At 37.4% G+C, this 16,100-nt stretch overlaps 1 protein-coding gene across 1 annotated transcript; it reads left to right on the top strand.

The window, feature by feature from the left end:
• Positions 1–2,758: 2,758 nt before the first annotated feature.
• On the top strand, positions 2,759–15,356 carry TAF5 (TAF5 RNA polymerase II, TATA box binding protein (TBP)-associated factor, 100kDa). The gene is made up of 11 exons (XM_004680469.2): positions 2,759–3,510; positions 5,272–5,509; positions 8,839–9,154; positions 9,816–9,979; positions 10,082–10,217; positions 10,821–10,941; positions 11,616–11,745; positions 12,685–12,849; positions 13,479–13,656; positions 13,820–13,997; positions 14,298–15,356. The coding sequence occupies exons 1-11, from the start codon at positions 2,952–2,954 to the stop codon at positions 14,513–14,515; spliced, it is 2,403 nt and encodes an 800-aa protein (XP_004680526.1). The 5' UTR covers positions 2,759–2,951; the 3' UTR covers positions 14,516–15,356.
• Positions 15,357–16,100: the final 744 nt, after the last annotated feature.

Genomic DNA, 16,100 nt, shown 5'->3' with positions numbered 1-16,100 from the left:
GAAAGTTAAGTTGAAATGGCACTAAGATTACAGGTTCTGGTCAATATATAATAGGTACTTCACGCTGTCTTCTCCTCTGAATATAAGTTAAAAAATCCAGTCAGAAGGTGTTGTGTATGAACTTTTCACTCATCCCCAAACTATATATGCATGGATCTGAGACTATTTGTTTCACAGACTTTGAAAACTGAGACAAATATACCACAATGCAGGTTCCAGGTTAGCCACTGGTACATGCAAGGCAGATCTACGTATTACTGCAAAAGCTGTGAAAGTTCATTGATACTGAAACTAAAGCTCACAGATCAGGTTAGAACTTGTAGCCTGGATTAAACTGGGTCAATTTCCTGATAAAAATTAAAACTTAATAATTTCCATAGAACTTAAACTAGAGACAAAATAATTTTAAAATGTCAAGAATTTTAAAATGTCCTACTTAACATAGGAAGAATTAATAAAGTCTCACCTTCTTACAAGAGAAAAAATAATCAACAGATACCAATGAAAGGATGACAAAGGTATTGGTATGATAAGACAAAATCTTTAGAGTAATTATTATGGGCCTTCCCTGGTGGTGCAGTGGGTTAAAGCACAGCACTAAGAAGCTAAAGTCACTTCAGCATGAGTTCGATCTCTACCCTGGAGGTGATCCACATGGCGCAGCAGACCACTCCTGACTGCCCACTGCTCCCCTCAGCAGTGCACTTCATTGATCTGCCTGCTCTGCTCTCCACTCTTGTCTCTGGTGAAGCCTCTTACTGCCCCTGCAACTCTGGCCTATACCCCAGTTTTGTATGTATAAATAAATAAATAAATAAATCTTTAAAAATAAAAGCAATTATTATAACCATACTCTAAGGTATAAGGGGCAACACTTTTGAAATAATTAGAAAATTAGAAGGGTTGACAGAGAAATAAAAGATATATTTTTTCAGCAAATTTAGAATTGAAAAATACAATCATAAAATGAAGGAGTAGACATAATTTCCCCTATTCCAACAGATACTACCTCACATCAAAAACAGGAGTTAGTAAAGAAAAGCAAACTCCAGACTAATATCCTTTATACACACAAAGATCCTCAACAAAGCAACAGAGAGAATAACATGCTATGACTAAGTGGCATTTATCCTTGGAATGTAGGCAGGTCCAATATTTGAACAGCAATTAATTTAATCCACCAAATTGACATACACGATAAAGAAAATCTATCTGTAACATCTTTTCTTTATTAAAGAAAAAAAAAGCTCAGTAAACTAGGATTAAAAAGAAAAGCCCTTAATTTGATTAAGAGCACTTATAAAACCCCCATAACAAATACAATACTTAACAGGAAAAGACAAAGTGCTTTCTCCTGAGATAATACAGGGAACACAGCAAGCATGTCCCTACACCTCACCACTTGTATTCAGCACCATAATTCAAGTCCTAGTCAGTGTTCAGATGAATCCATTCCAGGACCTGATTCACGCAATTCTGTATCAGACTGTTAATTTACTATTCACAATGGAATAAAACATCTTTTCAGGGAATAGTAAACACATCTGGGTTTGTTATTCATGGCATTTCTCACTTAATAGCTTAATAAATTACCAATTATCAAGTTAATTAGTGAAGACCAAATCAGAAAAATGAGCTAAATAATCCTGAGGAAAAGGATGTTAATTCTTTCCATATTGTAAGATTATGATTAGACTTGGGTTCTGTCTTTTGCCCTGTGCTGCGTAAATGCTATCTAGTTCTTGTTCACCTCCATTCTCTAACCCTGCCTGCCTAATTTTTATAAGCTTATTTTACATATCAAATTATTTTTACATTTCAGTTTTGTGATTACCCTTAATATCATGACTGGATTTTCTAATTGAACATCTATAGAATTTTTAATTTGAAGCAAGAATAGTTAACAGCTATTGTGTGTTAGGCAGCACATACAAATTAATCTCATTTAATCTTCACAACTCTGAGGTACTATCATTGTCCCTATTTTAAAAATTGGGCAACTGGAATAGAGCTACTTAAATAACTTGTTCCAGATCATCCAGTTAGTAAGCAGGGTCACAGGAAGTCAGCAAGGCTTTAAAATCAGTAATGTGAATATTGTGCTAGATTTTTCCAAGTGTTCCAGTCTCCACTTTTCTCATCTTAGCGGATCCCAGAGAATTATGAGATACAATTTGTTAAAATATGTAGAAGGGTTTTACAGTCCATGAAACATATTGCAAAATCATAATTCTAAAATACACAAAAATGAAAATTACTTATAATGATGGATCACACAGAATACAGAATGTACACATCCTTACAAGCACAAAATTTAGGTATTTAAATAACTTTTATTGAAATACAACACATATACCATAAAGAACACAATACTTAAGCGAGCAGCTCCATGAATTTTTACAAAAATGAAAAAAATGCAACTCCCCTCTCCATCCTCCCCTCAAAAAACCTCAAAGGAACCGCCACCCAGAGCAAACATTACCAGTTTCTCAGAAGCTTCCCTCTGGCAAAGGGCATATACTTTTGAATTAAAGAAATGGATTCCAATGTTGATACTTTCACTTTCTTCTTGTGTGACTTTGGCAAGTTATTGAACCTCTTTGGGTCTTGGTTGAACCATCCGTAAAGTGAGAATAACAGCACATTGTAACATTAGCGAATTACGGGAACTCAAATAACAGAAAACGTCTTTCACAGAGCCTGAATATACTGGTCTGCAATAAAAGGCAACGATTATCAGGCAAATGTATTAAGACAACCACCTACAGCCACTTCCTGCCTTCTCGGCCACACTTTTGAAAATTGCTCTGGCTGCTAGTCCTTTTCTCCTTCGTTCTCGCTCCGCCTACTGCCGTAAATTGCCTTCCACAGCTGTCGTAAAACGCTCCTCCCGCCCCCCATGTGGCGAAAACGCAATCACGCTTGACGGCGCGAGGTGGCTCAGCCGCAAGATGGCGGCGCTGGCGGAGGAGCAGACGGAGGTGGCGGTCAAGTTAGAGCCTGAAGGACCGCCGACGCTACTACCTCCGCAGGCGGGGGACGGCGCTGGCGAGGGTGGCGGCGGCACTACCAACAACGGTCCCAACGGCGGTGGCGGGAACGTTGCGGCGTCGTCGTCGGCCGGAGGGGATGGCGGGACCCCAAAACCCTCGGTGGCTGTCTCCACCGTTGCTCCGGCGGGGGCGGCTCCGGTGCCCGCTGCTGCTCCAGAGGCCGGCACGCCCCACGACCGACAGACTCTGCTGGCGGTGCTGCAGTTCCTACGGCAGAGCAACCTCCGCGAAGCCGAAGAGGCGCTGCGCCGGGAGGCCCGGCTGCTGGAGGAGGCAGTGGCGGGCTCCGGAGCCCTGGGAGAGGCGGACGGCGCCAACGCTGAGGCTGCTAGTGCGCTTCTCAGCCGGGTCACAGCCTCGGCCCCCGGCCCCGTTGCCCTCGACCCTCCCGGCACCGGTGCTTCGGGAGCCGCCGCCGTCTCGGGCTCAGCCACAACCCCTGTGGTTCCGGGGAAAGGTGAGTTGTGGGGTCCCGTGAAGGCAGGGCCGGCACGAAGGGAAGCTAGCCGGGAAGGCAGGGGCTGGCAGGCCTGCACCTCTGCGGGCTTGTTTTGAATTTCCTGGGCCCGCCTCTAGGGCCACATGCCCGCCCCTTTCTCTAGTGCGCCGGCTGCGCAGTCAAACCCTCTTTCGAGCTGTCAGTTCCAGTGAGAGACTGAGGAGAGCTGTTGAGCAGAGGGATGTGTAGGGAAGGTGCGCGCGGAGAGGCGGGGACCTCTGGGCTTTGGTTCTTTTTCTTATAAAGGCTCTTGAACCTTGAGCACATCTGCATTAACACCGCGGTATTTGTAAAATACTGTATTTTAAGTCCTGTAACTGCTTTAAGTTTTATGTGTTAATTCTCACTGTTCCACTGGAGGTAGACATTTACCTTGATTTTAGAGATGAGAAAACAGAAAGACCAAGGAACTTGCTTTGGAGTGATGGAACATAGTGCAAGTATTTGTCAAAATACAGGCTAAATACGACAAGTGTTAAATCGCATCCCTTAAATCACGGCAGTCTGGACATTTGTATTTTTGAGAAAAAACTTCCAAGGGGGTATTGACCCATGGTAAAGTTTAAGCACCATCATTTAGGAATTGGACAGACTTGGATTAAGCTTCTGCCTTTGTTTTTTACTTTACTTTAAGGTTGATTTTTTTTCTCCATTAAATGGTTATTGTGAGGCTTAGCTATACTATATATAAAAGGTCAGCTACTGATAAGCTTATACTTGGTCTCTATTCCCGATCCCCTTCCCGGCAGCTATTGTCTCAAAGTTCACGTAATGAAATTCATACACAGTGTAAGGTCTTAGTTGACTCTGAACTGATGATAAATGTTTAGTGAGTTAAATTACCCAATGCTGATCTCTATCCACTTTAATCTGTGTTTATGAGACCTTATCTTGTGGTATGCTGCCAGAAGTGAAGTATGACTCACAGTATTATAACCCATAGCAGAAATATGTGAAATGTGATTGAATTTTGTGAATGAACTATAAGATGGATGAATTATGTTGTAGGTTATTGACTGAAAATTGCTCATCTCTTCAAAAATTTGATATATATTTTAGATCATAACTGAGTAACCAATTAGGAGGAAAAGAGACCCTTAGAGAACCAAATAAATTGCAATTGCAATTTAAAAATTTCCAACTTCATATTGATTTGATTGACACATGTATCATTGTTTGATTTAGTATTGCTACATTAGAAATAAAGTCTTTCTATCTTGAAATGCTGGTTGTGGCAGTTGTTTTAAGCACATAGAATAGAGTTATCTTTTGAAATGTAAATAAGGGATGGCCTATGGTTAGGTTTTATAAGGAGTGTGAAGGTAACATAGGATAGATTGTGTTCTAGGAAAGCTCAAAGTTGGAAATGTTACTCCAGGCGTGGATTGATGGTGGTCAGTGCCATTCACACCAGACTTCAAAGATTAATATAGTTGGTTGGCAAATGCCATATTTATAAAATTTGTCTTTAAGATAGCTTGAGGGAAAGTGTTAATCTTACTAGTATGAAAATTTTATTTGAAGATATGGGAGACTAAAGGAGTTTTGGATGGGTAGAGACTGAAAAGCCTGTTTAGAAGAATATTAGGCAGTTGTGTTGGGGAGGAGAGGAACAGACGTCTGAGAAAGAATTCACCTCTGATTGTTAGTCAGACATCCATATTTATTTGGTGCATTTCAGATCACTTTCTTGAAGATTGTTTTTTATTTTTCAAACAGTTGGAAATGTAGCTGTGGAAGACCAGCCAGATGTCAGTGCTGTGCTATCAGCCTACAACCAACAAGGAGACCCCACAATGTATGAAGAATACTATAGTGGACTAAAACACTTCATTGAATGTTCCTTGGACTGCCATCGGGCAGAATTATCACAACTCTTTTATCCTCTTTTTGTACATATGTACTTGGAACTAGTCTACAATCAACATGAGAATGAAGCAAAATCATTCTTTGAGAAGTATGTGGATTTTAATATATAAATTCTATATGTATAGTGCATATATATGTATATCTGTAATGCACAAATGTAAGATGGCAACTCAAAAAAGTATGTAGGTGAGTTCTATGTTCTAGCTGGAGAAGTCAGGGAAGGCTCCCAGAGGAAGTATGAGGTAAGATCTGAAGATTGGGTAGGAGATAACCAGATAAGAAAAGAGGGAAAAGCATGTGTGAAAGCACTATGGTGGGAAAGGTCATGGTAGATACAGAGACTAAAAGGAGGGCATTGTGACTGGAGCTGAGTATAGGGGTGAGGTGTGCATAACATGAAACTGTTGGTTGGGGACTGGAATAGTTAGGTTCTTCAGCAATGCTGAGGGTCTTTTTTTAAAGAGATTTTCTTCTTTATTATTTTTTTAAAAGATTTATTTATTTATGCATACAGATACAAGCCAGAGGTGCAGGGGTTGTGAGAGGCTTCACCAGAGACAAGAGTGGGGAACAAAACAGGCAGATCAATGAAGTACACTGCTGAGGGGAGCAGTGGGTGGGTCAGGAGAGGTCTCCTGCGCTATGTAGATCACCTTAGGGGCTGGGGCTTGGATCGATCTTGCTGTGAAGCAGCTGCAGCTAGCTTGCAGTGCTGCATCCTAACCCTTTTGCCCAGCGAGGGCCACTGAGGGTCTTTTTTAATCCTAAGAACAGTAGGGGACTGTAAAGGGTAGAATTAGATTTGGCTGAGATTCACTAAATACTCAAATAATAATGGCAGAGGGAAACCAAAAGTTTGTTTTTGCTTTTATCCTAAGAGTAATAGAAATCTTTGTTAAGATTAGATTAGACTGATAGTAACTGGAAACCCAAGCAATATGATAAAAGGTTATGTCTCTCACATAAAGAGGACTTCACTATTAGGAACCCAGGTTTTCTCTATATTCTTGCTTTGCCATTCTTCTCATGCATCTGCCTCCTGTGGTTCAAGATGTTTCTCCAGCTCTAAACATCATACCAGCAGTATAGTCAGAAGGGATGGCACACATCCTTCATAGAAGTTGCATATGCTCTTTTCAGTGTCATTTATAATCAATGACTACACTTACTTACAAGGAAAGTTGGGCATGTGGTCTTCACCTATTGTCTAGTTGCTGAGCTAATATTCAGGTGTCCTATTGTAGAGAAAGAAAGGGAAAATGTATATTTGGAGACAGTGAGGTAACACTGCTACAGAGGTTATTGAAGGATCATGTCATATAAGATTATGCAACAGGAAAAACAGATGGTTAGGGGGACAAAGTGACTAGATTGGCCAGTTTTGGAGGTTACAGCAGGGGTTCTCAACTAGGGATAATATTCACCTTCTAAGCTATTTAAAAATGTATGGAGGTATTTTCGATTGTCACAAAGACTAGGGAGGAGGAACAGGTGGCTTAGGGTTACCAAATATTCTAATATGTTCAGGTAGTCCTACTTAGCAAAGAATTAGTCTGCCCAGAATGTTAGTAGCACCCCTCGTTAAGAAAACACTGGGTAAGGATGTGGTAGTGTTGGTGAAGAAAGGTAGATATATTGGTGACACACTTGGTGATTGATTGAATATAGAGGTAAGGGAAATTAAGGTATCACTGATAATAACTCCCTAGATTTCTGACAACCCTCCACTCCCCCACCGTGGATAATGATGATTTTCACTGAGATAGAAATCTCTGAATGAGAGCATTGTTTGTCAGGTTGTGGAATAATCTTGAGTTCAGATTTGAACATGCCTTTGATTTATTGAAGAGATGTCAGGTTGATAGGTGGATGATATATAATGATCTGGAACTCAGAGAGAAAGGGGCCAGAGCTATAAATTAGAGTTGTGTACAATATTGATGGATGTGGATGAAATCTTTTGGAGGGGAATATAAAATAAGTCAACAAGAAGACTTGAGTAACTACATTTAATTTTCAGGTAGAAGAGATATGAAAAGATAGGCCAGAGAAGTAGAAAGAAACCTGGAGAGTGTTGAGTTATAAAAGCCAAAGGAAACTGGTGTTTAAGAAGGGTTGCTTAACAGTTTGAATGAGAGCTCTTTAATTGAAGCGATAGACCCAGAAGCCAGAACTTATCAGGTAGTTATAATAAAGGAATAATAGAGCTCAAGACTCCAAGCTTCTGTGCCATGATATTCATTCATTATACATGATGCTTAATAGAAGGTATAAAGAAAATGTTCCATAGCTCAATGTTTTTGAAGAAGAAAGAATCTGATGACAGAACTACTTTTAAGAGAGTTTGCTTATGGTACTGATATCAAAAGACCTTTCCAGTCTCATGGTATAATCATCTCACAGAAGAAGTTGAGTATCCTAGGGGATTCTCTGTCTCCTTAAGGACAGCCTTGGCCTTTGCTTAGGACAACATGCTCAGATGAGGTTATGTGCAGTGATTGATGATAAACATCAAGAACTTGAGATTCTTAATTTTATTAAAATCTTAGACATACACCCTTAGTTCATGTCTCGAAGAGTTAGAGTACTACAGGTAACAGTTTGGATATGCATCTGTCAGCTAGAGCACAAATATCATGTTTAGATGGTTTTTAAAATGTTTTTACATAGTTTGTTGCTCCTAGTGTCAAATGATCTTTAACTTTACCTTTTAGGAAAATTAAAATTTGTAGAACAAAAGTACATTTAAATTTACTAATTGTCACCAAGACCGAATGCTTTAATTGCTTTTGTTAATGGTGAGTAAGGAAGTGCTCATGTTTTTGGTACTGACATTTGTTTGTTCTTTAGTCATATTAGTAAGGTTCTAATGTGTAATAAATATGTACAGTATTAAGAAGGTAAGAAGTCACTAAAGATGTTGTGTTTTATGAGAATGCCTTATATTGATTATTGTTGAGAGTCTGAATGATAGGTGTGTTGAGTTCATTACACTAGTTTCTAATTTTGTGTGTTGGAAATTTTCTCTAACACAAAGTTTTTTTAAATAGGTTTGAGAGAACATAAAATTTCGTAAAGCAAAAATTCCAACATTTTCAAATTTCTACCCTTGATAGCATTTAAAAAGTCTGTTGAAAGAGAGTGAGAGATCATTCAGTTATGATATTTATTTCAGGTTCTCTTAAAGTGTTTATGACATGTTTAACGAATTAAATTGGTCAGTTTTAGACTGAATGAATTAAGAGACCGAGTTTTAATAATTTTGAAATGAGTTACTTTTTATCCTACAGCTTGGTGTCCAGGATTTATTCAGAGACTACATTGAAAAATATTTGGGGGTGTTTATAAATATATGGGGGAGAGGCAGATCCCTTAATGATTACATTGAAAAATGACTTTTTAAAATCACTAAAACAGGTTCCATGGAGATCAGGAATGTTATTACCAGGATGACCTACGAGTATTATCTAGTCTTACCAAAAAGGAACACATGAAAGGGAATGAGACCATGTTGGATTTTCGAACAAGTAAATTTGTTCTACGTATTTCCCGTGACTCGTATCAACTCTTGAAGAGGCATCTTCAGGAGAAACAGAACAATCAGATATGGAACATAGTTCAGGAGCACCTCTACATTGACATCTTTGATGGGATGCCGCGTAGTAAGCAACAGATAGATGCGATGGTGGGAAGTTTGGCAGGAGAGGCTAAACGAGAGGCAAACAAATCAAAGGTATGGGAATAAACCTAAGAACTATCTAATGCAGATGATGAAAAAATGTAGCATTGCATCTACATAATTTACACATTTTTCTTACAGCTAGCTTGGGAATAACTGTATGCTAAATTTCATGTGTTAAAGATGATGTATATATTTAGTGAGAATGTGAGAATGGTTGCCTTTAACAGAATCCTGACTGTGGTGGCTGAAACAAGTAAGGGGTTTTTCTCACATGAAATGAATTACAGAGGAAGGCCCTCCTGGGCTGGAGTGAGGGCTCCACTAGGCCACAGGAACCCTGGCTCCTTCTAGTTTCTCCTTTGCCAACTTTAGGATGTGGCTTTTTCCTCCATTTTAATCAAGAAAACAGTATTTTTTTTTCTAAAATCCTACCCACTGTATTTACATGTACATCTGTTGGGCAGATTTATATTATTTGGCCACTCCTAACTGCAAAGGAGCCTGGGGACAGAAATGATTTAATGGAGCATATTATAGCTCCAACAAAATCAGGGTTCTGTTAACAAAGAATAGGGGAGATTGGCTATTGGGTAGACAGATGCAGAATCTGCTTCAGAATATAAATGACCATATTGTAATTGTGATTCATCCTATCCAGATATGAAAAGAATGTATTAATACATAAAAAAATGTTGGCTCTTTTGACTTGTAGGTATTTTTTGGTTTATTAAAAGAGCCAGAAATTGAAGTGCCTTTGGATGATGAGGATGAGGAAGGAGAAAATGAAGAAGGAAAACCTAAAAAAAAGAAACCTAAAAAAGATAGTATTGGATCCAAAAGCAAAAAGCAAGATCCCAATGCTCCACCTCAAAACAGGTGAGGAAGAAGCCTCAGAAACTTGTGTGGAGGTGTAGGATGTTATGTTACAGTTCAGGTCTGCCAATATTCAGAGTAATTTCCAGTCTCTTTCTTTCACAGAATTCCTCTTCCTGAGTTGAAAGATTCAGATAAGTTGGATAAAATCATGAATATGAAGGAAACCACCAAGCGAGTGCGCCTCGGGCCAGACTGTTTACCCTCCATTTGTTTCTACACATTCCTCAATGCCTATCAGGTTGGTAAAACAGCTAGGTGGTTTCTATATCAAGAGCCATGTAAAATGGCCAATGAAATGGAGTTTATTTAAACTGTTGATTTAAGTTAAGGATAATAGGAGAGGAGAACTGGACATGGTCAGATGAGAGAGAAGACAAGTGTTTGAAAGACCATTAGCAACTTGTAGGTTCCAGTGTCTTGTTCTGTGTACCCGTCATTTCACTGGTCAGATTTCTGCTAGCCTTTGAGGAGGAAGCTGTAGTTTTTGGATCCAATGCTATCTTTTTTAGTCTTTTTTTTCCCCCTTTATTATACTTAAGTAATTATATAAGCTTAATTTTTTTATTGATAAATTTATGTCTTTGTAGTAGAAGGCTGCCAAGGATATATTTAATAAAATACAAAAATTATTAACACTTATTTTATAGGAGTCTAGAGAGCAAAAGGGTAAATATGACATGTTCTCAAAGTGGCTGTTTCGAACAGTGGGTTTCAAAGGAGAATAAAATCTCAAATGATCTTTCACAGAGAAGAATCACTATGAATATATATTCTATAAGATGTGATTATAATTTTTTTTCCTAATACAGTATTGTTTAGTAAAAAATATTATTATTGGCAGGGACTCACTGCAGTAGATGTCACTGACGATTCTAGTTTGATTGCTGGAGGTTTTGCAGATTCAACTGTCAGAGTATGGTCTGTGACACCCAAAAAGCTTCGTAGTGTCAAACAAGCAGCAGGTAACTTGAGATGATCTGTCATTAGTTTGTACCAATCTCTGTTCCGTGGAATATACACAAGGGATTAACATCATAGCAGGACTTCACTTGACTTTAATTCAGAATGCTAACATTCCCACAGTGAAAAGTACATTGGGTGACCAAAAGACTGGAATGCTAGATTGGGCGATTTCTGTGTGGTTTTCTCACTTGTAGAATGAGGGAACTATGTATGAAAACTCTTAAGCTTAAAAATGAAACATTTTATGATTGAATTTTCAAAAGCCTTTTTTAAATAGTGGGAGAATGTTTTTGTTCTAGTTATAAAAATGGCTAAAGAATAATTAAAACATTTCACTTAAAATTTCTTTTACCTTGTTTAAACAAGATAATATATTTTCAATAATTTATTCTAGTGTTTTCATTTTTATGAAACACTAAGATCGTAGATAAACCTGAGTTTCAGTTCTGGTTCCAATACTGAGTAACACTGAGCAACTGTATGTACACTGGCCAATTATCAACTAGTCTGAGCCTCAGTTTCCTCTCCTATACATTGTGGTTGATATCACCTAATTTGGAGACATTAGGGCAGTAGTTGGGATGTAGGAGCATTTGTTCAGATGTTAGTTCTTTTCCTGTAGAGTGTTTTAATGAATATACTTTTAAGAGTTATTATTTCTGGACCATTTTAGATCTTAGCCTTATAGATAAGGAATCAGATGATGTCTTAGAAAGAATCATGGATGAGAAAACAGCAAGTGAGTTGAAGATTTTATATGGTCACAGTGGACCTGTGTATGGAGCCAGTTTCAGTCCCGACAGGTAAAATACAAACAAAAAATTTGAATTCTTCCATGTCATATTGAGATATATAAAGTATAACTATTAGAAACATTATGTAAATGTTGGGGCAAATTATGTTGTAAAAATCTCATAATTGTCTATCATTATCTTTAGAATCTTTACATTTCTAATTCATCTTAGTGTAATAGTATATAACTTAATGTATATCCAAATTGGTAGAATTAAGATGCATACCTTGATTCTAAGTCAGTTTAAGACCAGTGTGATGGTTTTAAATATTAGTTTATTTACCTTTGTGTAATCAAAGAGACTAAGAGAATACAAACTAAGGTATACAGAAAACCACAAACAGGTTTGGCTATTTTTTCATGACTTCTAATAGAAATGAAGGGAAGGTATTTTGTATTCATACTTGGATAGGTAACAGCTTTTAGCCTGTCAAGGGTTTTAGCCAGATGATACATTTTTGATGAGAATTTATATTTCATTGAAAACCATAATCTTTCTGAATAGTCAGCTTTTCACTTATCTGTGAAAAAGGTATTATTATGTTCTATGGGTGTTTTTTGGTTGAGATAATTTCCTTTTTAGTTTTTATACAACTCATGCAACATAGCAAAATATCTCCATTTTAAAGTAAAATGTGGTTGAATTTTATATGTCAAATCACATTTCCCTGAAGCTTCTTAACTTTAACTGACCTTATTTAAAGAACTGACTTAACCCCTTTTTTTAAAAAAAAATCTAACCTCGTTTAGTAGGTGGTCAATAGATGGATAGTCAGAGCTAATGGTTCCATTAGTATTTTCAACTTGTTTACATCCTGTGAATTCCATGTATAAATTAAAAGTGAGATATGTGGATGTTATTTAGCTGTATTTAATGTATTTCAATATAGTGGGCAAGTTAACTAAAACTTATGCTGGTAATCAATTTTAGTATCATCTCTTCTCTTAGGAACTATCTGCTTTCCTCTTCAGAGGATGGAACTGTTAGATTGTGGAGTCTTCAAACATTTACTTGCCTGGTGGGCTATAAAGGACACAACTATCCAGTATGGGACACACAGTTTTCTCCATATGGATATTATTTTGTATCAGGGGGCCATGATCGAGTAGCTCGGTAAGAACATTGTGATCTCATTACTGGGTTTATTCAGTGAGCAGAATACTTTCTTGTTGGGAATTACAGACTTATTTCCACTTTCATTATTTAAGATCAACTTTTAGAGATTGCCAGCATTTCCAACTCCTGATTTGAAAATGAATTTGGAATAGGATTATTACTGTTTGCATTTATATCTATACTGGAGTTCTGCTTTTTCGTTCTCAAATTAGTTTGACACACCTCTCATCAAATGCTTAACCTTTCACTGTCACATCTCCTGAAAAGTTCAGGATGAAGAATCCTATGTGTTAGAAATTAATTATGTGGTGGCTAAAACCAGGGAAAACACTTGTGTCATGACTAGAGATTGGATTAGAGTTGGGGTAGAAAAAGAGAATGGGGTTGGAGAAAGGGTCCTTACAGAGAACTAAGGAATGAAGAATTTTATTAGCAGAAATCAACCCTTAGTTTTTCTTAACATTTAGTCTCAATAATTCTACCTCCTTTCCCTCACCTAATTAGTGGGTAGGACCTGTTGGCGCCAGTGTTTCAAGTGGTTGTTTCTATGAATTTATTTTTGATAGAATTTTGTGACTTCCTTGTTAACTAATCATATTCTTGACTTTAAATAAATCCTTAAAAAGGCTCTGGGCTACAGACCACTATCAGCCTTTAAGGATATTTGCTGGTCATCTTGCTGATGTGAACTGTACCAGATTTCATCCAAATTCTAACTACGTCGCTACGGGCTCTGCAGACAGAACTGTGCGGCTCTGGGACGTCCTGAATGGCAACTGTGTAAGGGTCTTTACTGGACACAAGGTATTTTACACCTTCATTACTTCTAGCGCACAAGGTTGCTTTGTAGATAAGAATTATTTTCGCAATTAGCCACTTATACATTTAGATATTATTCATGCCACTGAACTTGTCTGTTTTTTTATTTAACCCTAATTTTGATTCTTTCCATGAACTTCTTTTCTAGGGACCAATTCATTCCTTGACATTTTCTCCCAATGGGAGATTCCTGGCTACAGGAGCTACAGATGGCAGAGTACTCCTTTGGGATATTGGCCATGGTTTGATGGTTGGAGAATTAAAAGGTCATACTGATACAGTCTGTTCACTTAGGTTTAGTAGAGATGGTGAAATTTTGGCATCAGGTAAATTACTTAAAAAATGACTTTGTGATAAATGGCATATTGTAAGGAAACACTGAGTGCTGACAACTGCAAAAGTATGTCTTGATGTTTTAGGTTTTTCTTCACTTTAGCCATAGCATTCTAGAGTCATTTTACATATACCAACACTTACATACTAGAAGCCTTCTCAGTACTCGACAAGTATTGCTTAAAATGCTCCTATAAGATTTTTCACTAGAAATACACAATAAATAAAATATGCTTGACAAAATGTTAATCTAAATGGATGCTACTAAATGATTTCTTTTTATTTCCCCTTAGGATCAATGGATAACACAGTCCGATTATGGGATGCTGTCAAAGCATTTGAAGATTTAGAGACTGATGACTTTACTACAGCTACAGGGCATATAAATTTACCTGAGAATTCACAGGAGTTATTGTTGGGAACATATATGACCAAATCGACACCAGTTGTACACCTCCACTTTACTCGACGAAACTTGGTTCTAGCTGCAGGAGCTTATAGTCCACAATAAACCATCGGTATTAAAGACCTTTTGGAAGCTACTGTTTGAAAAAGGGAGACTAAAAGCAAATACCTCAGTGATTAATATTTAAGCTACAAAGAATGTTTTGTCTATATGGATCTGGAAGTATGCTGCTTGGAAAATCTGATCAGGACTGTTCCACGTTTCTATAGCAACCATATTTAACTAATTTCCGTTAGTTGAATAAGAGGTATTATGTTCGTGGAGGGGACATTTATGGTGCTTTGGATTGTGTGGAAACTATGCATTTTCTGTTCAAATGCTATTTTAATTTATTATGTTTAGGAAAAAAATCAACTTCAATAATCCATCTGCTTCAAGATTCAAATTGAGTACTACAATACTGTCTTGAATTTTAGCTGAAGAATTCTGAGCATGTATGCTTCTGCTGTAAAAATGTAGTTACTGTAGGACACTCAAGTGCTATGTCAACTGATCTGCTAACATTTTTACATGGCCCATGATTGGTGGAATGTATCTAATTGGGTAAAGTGTACTACAGTTTTTAAGAACTAGATGAACGATAACCATCCACTGACATCTGAATTTATACCTGTTGGGTTTTGAGTGCACCCACTATAAACCAGGTAAAGAAATTTAGCTTCCATGTTCTACTTCAGCTAAAATCTAAAATGGCTACATACAACCTAATACACTTGAAGTCAGACAGACATTTCAGTTGCTTACCTCCAATACTGAGCCTTGCTTTGGGAAACTAAAAGATTTAGACCAAGTCACTGCCAGTTTTTTGCCTTTGTTGCATTTTGTACAGTTTTTTATATTTTTGATATCTTGTAAATAAAGACAACCAGCTTTTCCAGGTTCATAATTTATTGTACAAATTATCACATAATGAGTTGACACTAACTTCTCCAAGCATGGGAATTGAACAAGATGGGATGCAGCTTAGAAACCTATAAATGAAGGAAAACAGTTTAAACACAAGCATGTCCACCTCTACTTTTAAGACATTCAATCACCAGTCCAGAAATTGAATACACACTCATATTCCTAAAGGAGTCAAGTACCTCCTCAAAGCTTAAAAGGAGCTGCCAACATTTTAGTATGATCCTAAAGATATATAAACTAACTTTTCAGCAATAAAGTAGATAGAACTTTTCAGCAATAAGATATATACCTGTTATTAATCTCTGAGGTACAATTCCTCCATTTTTATAATGGGGGTATTACTGTTTTCCCAAAGTTAAGAGGTAACTAATGGAGGAAATACTACTTGCTTGTCAGGAGTTAAGTCATGGATTTGCAGGCCCCTAAGGTCAATAATTTTAGAATCGGAAAGTTCTTGAGAGGGAAAAATTCATGCCTACAAGTGAGAGCTAAAAGGTAAAGATCTGGGTTTTGGGTTTTCTGTACATCTACTAGCAATACGACAACCAATGGGGGTGAGTGGGGACATGAAAATGAAGCCTTGGGACTAGGAAGAAAGCTGTTACTTATATTAAAATTTGAAATTAGCAAACTAACAAGTCAAGATATATTTGCAACAAATAAAAGGTTGGTTGATAAATATAAAGTTTATAAAAGTCACAAAGAGACCAACAGACCCATTTGT

This window comes from Condylura cristata, unplaced genomic scaffold (genome assembly GCF_000260355.1).
Source record: "Condylura cristata isolate star-nosed mole 26May11 unplaced genomic scaffold, ConCri1.0 scaffold00011, whole genome shotgun sequence".
In the NCBI taxonomy this organism is placed as follows: domain Eukaryota; kingdom Metazoa; phylum Chordata; class Mammalia; order Eulipotyphla; family Talpidae; genus Condylura; species Condylura cristata.
Note: the sequence above shows the minus strand (reverse complement) of the source record. Positions and strands in the feature narration are given on the sequence as shown.